This window comes from Henckelia pumila, unplaced genomic scaffold (assembly GCF_033568475.1).
Source record: "Henckelia pumila isolate YLH828 unplaced genomic scaffold, ASM3356847v2 CTG_112:::fragment_1, whole genome shotgun sequence".
Lineage (NCBI taxonomy): Eukaryota > Viridiplantae > Streptophyta > Magnoliopsida > Lamiales > Gesneriaceae > Henckelia > Henckelia pumila.
The window spans coordinates 20,001-24,113 of NW_027331763.1; the positions used below are offsets into that span (position 1 = coordinate 20,001).

The window sequence follows — 4,113 nt, forward strand, 5'->3', positions numbered from 1 at the left end:
TTCCATGCATAAGACAAATAGGAATGGGGACAGAGGGTCTCCCTGACGGAGGCCTCTGGCCCCTTTGAAGAATCCAAATAGTTGTCCACCTAGGGAGATGGAGTAGGAAGTAGAGCTCACACATTCCATGATCCAAGCAATAAACCGAGGAGGAAAATTGAGGAAGTACAAAGTATCCCGTAGGAATTCCCAGTGAACCGTATCATATGCTTTTTGGAGGTCTATCTTTAGGATGCAACGGGGAGAACCTCTCTTTCTAGCATAATGCTTCAACATTTCTTGGGCCAGGTGAATGTTTTCAACAATTGATCTACCTGGAACAAATGCTGCTTGAGCTTGACTAATCAAAGGTTCAATCACATCCACTAATCTATTAGTCAGGATCTTAGCAATGATTTTATAGAACACTGTACAACACGATATAGGCCTAAACTCATTGACTGTAGTGGCATGGTCCGACTTTGGCACCAAGGCAATGGAGGCGTGATTCCATTGTTTGAGTAACTTACCACTCCTAAAGAATTCTAGGACAGCCGCAATAACGTCACCATCAACAATGGACCAAGCCTTTTTAAAGAAAGCAGCCCCAAAACCATCCGGGCCGGGGGCTTTGTCATCCTCAATATTGAACAAGGCACTTTTGACTTCCTCCACACTCACATCTCTGGTTAATCCCTCCCAGCTGGCCTCCTCCACCTTCGGACCATGCGCAACAAGGGACGTATCCAGGGTATCTCTCTCCAAACTCGTACCCAGCAAAGCCCGATAGAAATTCACAAATTCATCCGCTATTTCATTTTGATCCATGGATGTGGATCCATCTCTAATGGTGAGGGCCACAATCTTATTTCTCTTGATGTTCCTTTTTATCATACCATGAAAGAATTTGGAGCATCTGTCACTATGCTTGAGATACTCACATTTGGCCTTTTGTGAAAGAAACAAGCGCTCTGCTTCAAGGAGGAACTCTGCTTTTCTCCTAAGAGCCACAATTGAGTTGTCAATAACTCCAGAGTTAAGGGCAATAGATTGGGCCTCAGTCAGCTCCTCACTCGCACGCTTAGCTCGACTGGAAATATGACTGAAATGTCGCTCATTGAGCAGTTTCAGCACTCTTTTCATCCCATGTAACTTTTTCTTGAGGAGGAATTGTGCTGTGCCACCCCACTGAACCACCAGTTGCTCCTGACTAACTGTGGAAATTCCGGGTGGATAGCCCACATATTAAAGAATTTAAAAGGTGTAGCCCGACGAGTGCTATCCCTGAAGATGGAAACCACACAGCAAGTATGGTCCGAGAAACAACCCGGTGCCACAAAGTCAGCAAAAACATCCAGATTCGATTCACTCCAATGATGATTGACCATAACTCGATCAAGCTTAGAAGAAACAGCCAGGCTAAACCAAGTGTAAAAACAACCAACATGATTCACATCCGAGAGCTCCAACCGATTGATACAATTTCTCAGATCTGCCATATCTCTCGGGACGATAGGAATGCCTCCCATCTTCTCATGAGGGTATCTTACGCAGTTAAAGTCCCCTAGTAGGATCCAAGGGAGGGAAATATTCTCCCCATGGTTGATCAGAAAGTCCCAAAGAGGCCTCCTAGCCACCACCGAGTTCCTGCCATAAACGAAAGAAGCTAAAAAGACTCTCTGAGAGTGAAGGCATACAACTGAGGCATGAATAACTTGATCAGACATACCAAGAATATCTAGTCTCACTACCTTACTATCCCACATAACAAGGATACGACTGTTCGTACCCAAGTGAAAGTTGTGTATGAAAGACATACCAGGGAATTTGGTATCCATCATTCTATCCACCAGATTAATACTAACCTTTACTTCAAGCAACCCAAGGACGCTCAAGTTGTGTTTTTTCAACATTCCTTGAACGTGCCTTTGTTTGAGGGGCTTATTGAAACCCCTCACGTTCCAACTAGCAATCTTCATGGCTGGCGAGAGACGACCTTAAGTCGCCTAGCCCTGATTTGTGCTTGGTTCAGTAGGAAGGACTTTGCTTTCATATTGGGGATCCAAGTCCTAGGGTCCACCTCAATGTACTCAGTTAAGCTAGAGCTCGATCCTCCCGAGTTACTAGGTCTCGACAACCGCTTAAGGTACTTGAGTTTCTTTTTCATTTGTTTACTAACCACCTTTTCAAAACCCTCTTCATCTTCATCCCCTTCAAAGACTTCCACTACAAACTTTTCCTCCCCATTACTTCCCGGAATTTCTAAAACAATGCCCTCATCTTCGGGCTCTTCCTCATCTTGCACAAGAGGTGGATTATTATCAATGTCTAATCCATTGTCCCCCGTACCTTCACAAGCACCTTGGTCCTTGCCTAAATCATCCACACTAGGGCCATGGCCACCACCTGCAGGTCCACGGCCACCACCTGCAAGGCCTCGGCCACGTCCTCTACCCCTAGTTGCACCACGCCAGTCCCCTCCCCCACGACCATCATCCTGGGGCCTACTCCTACTACGCTGCCCAGGCTTCCGAGACCTGCTGCGGGGCTTAGGTAGCTTACCTTCATTTTGTTTCTTGTTATGGTCCTCACCCTCAGGAATGATGTCCGCCCGTACCTCCCTAACCCATCGGCAGTGATCAATACTATGGCCTAATGAGTTACATTTGGCACAGTACTTTGGTTCTGTCTCATAAACAAATCTCACATTGGTCATGATACCATTAGGGAGTAAGAGAGGATACTCATAGATTCTTGGCAAGGATGAGTCCATCTCCACTAACACTCTAGCAAAGAGGCTCTTGCCTTTAGACATAGTGAGGACATCCGTGTGTATTGGCTTACCGATGACTGAAGCAATTTTGCTAAGAGCTTTGGTCGTCCAACAATCCGCGGGCAACCCATGGATTTGAACCCAAGAAGGTAACATCAGCATGTCTTCAACTCGGAAGAGGAAGCAAGGTGGTAACTCTTTTAAGAACAAATGCCTCCCAAATACAAGATAAGGTCCACCCTCTAGGATCCTCTTTTTATCTTCTTCATTAGAGAAAAAGAACATTATCCACCCACTCTCATGTGTTTCAAACCTTACCTTACAACCCCACTGCCGCACGATTTCTTTAACCACGTATCCCTTTAGTTTACGTCCAACCACACATCCAACTAGGCATGGACCAAGGCTCTTCACATTATCGATTTCATCAAAAGATAGAGTGATCTGTCCATCAGTGGGTTGAACAAACTTAAGGAGGCAGTCTTCTTCAGGCAGTCTGTTATCCCGGAACAAACTTGCAAAGGTGGTTTCTGTACTCTTTGCAAGAAACTTGGACATGAGCTCCTGAGCTCGGGGTTTCTCCGTACCACTTGAAGAGGCCTCATCAGTGGCCGAGAGGCTATTAGTGCCAGTGCCCATCGTGGCACCCAAATGTGAACCCAACAAACCCACTAGCAACTTCCAACACCTCAATCACAAGAAGCAGCAAGCGAGGGAGAAGAGCACACAATGCACTATAAAAAGAAGAAGGATCAAGCCAGTTACCAATCACACAAGCTTCGATCTCCAAGGCAAAGGCACTGAGCTAGTTCTTGGAAGAAATTCGAACAGCTGAAAGGACAAGCTTCGATCTCCAAGGCACAGGCCTAGCTTTGATTTTTTCTGGAAATCGAATCTCTTTCCCCTGTTATCTGCGTGAGACATTTAGTTGCTCACTAGGTGTTTGATTGGTTGCTTATTCCAGTGTTTTTACATTGGTTTTGCAGGAAGGCGCTTCGCTGCTCTTACTTTCTCTTGGAATTTCCATCTTCTCGGAACTACATTCGTGATCCCAGTGCTTCTTCAAGAACTTGGTGCTCTCGGACTTCGGTGCTTACTCTTTTTGCTCGTTGTCCCGGGAGTGCCTTGCGCTTTGTTGGATAGTGCACTCTCTAGGGGTTTACGTGCATTGCTTCGGGCCTCTCACTATCGCCCAAAATTGGACCCTCTTGTTTATTGGAAATTAGCTAAGTGCCTGTGCCTTGGAGATCGAAGCTTGTCCTTTCAGCTGTTCGAATTTCTTCCAAGAACTAGCTCAGTGCCTTTGCCTTGGAGATCGAAGCTTGTGTGATTGGTAACTGGCTTGATCCTTCTTCTTTTTA

General features: G+C 45.8%; 1 protein-coding gene across 1 annotated transcript in view; it reads right to left on the bottom strand.

Annotated features, from left to right (window-relative positions):
• Window positions 1–1,958, bottom strand: part of LOC140870638 (uncharacterized) — a 3,296-nt gene extending 1,338 nt beyond the window's left edge. Inside the window, exons 1-2 of the mRNA XM_073273034.1 lie at window positions 1,307–1,958; window positions 1–1,193 (exon numbers count right to left, since the gene is read on the bottom strand). The exon at window positions 1–1,193 is cut by the window's left edge and continues 1,338 nt beyond it. Of these exons, the coding sequence (XP_073129135.1) occupies window positions 1–1,193; window positions 1,307–1,958 (1,845 nt within the window). The remainder of the gene's footprint in view (window positions 1,194–1,306) is intronic.
• Between the last annotated feature and the right edge of the window lie 2,155 nt (window positions 1,959–4,113).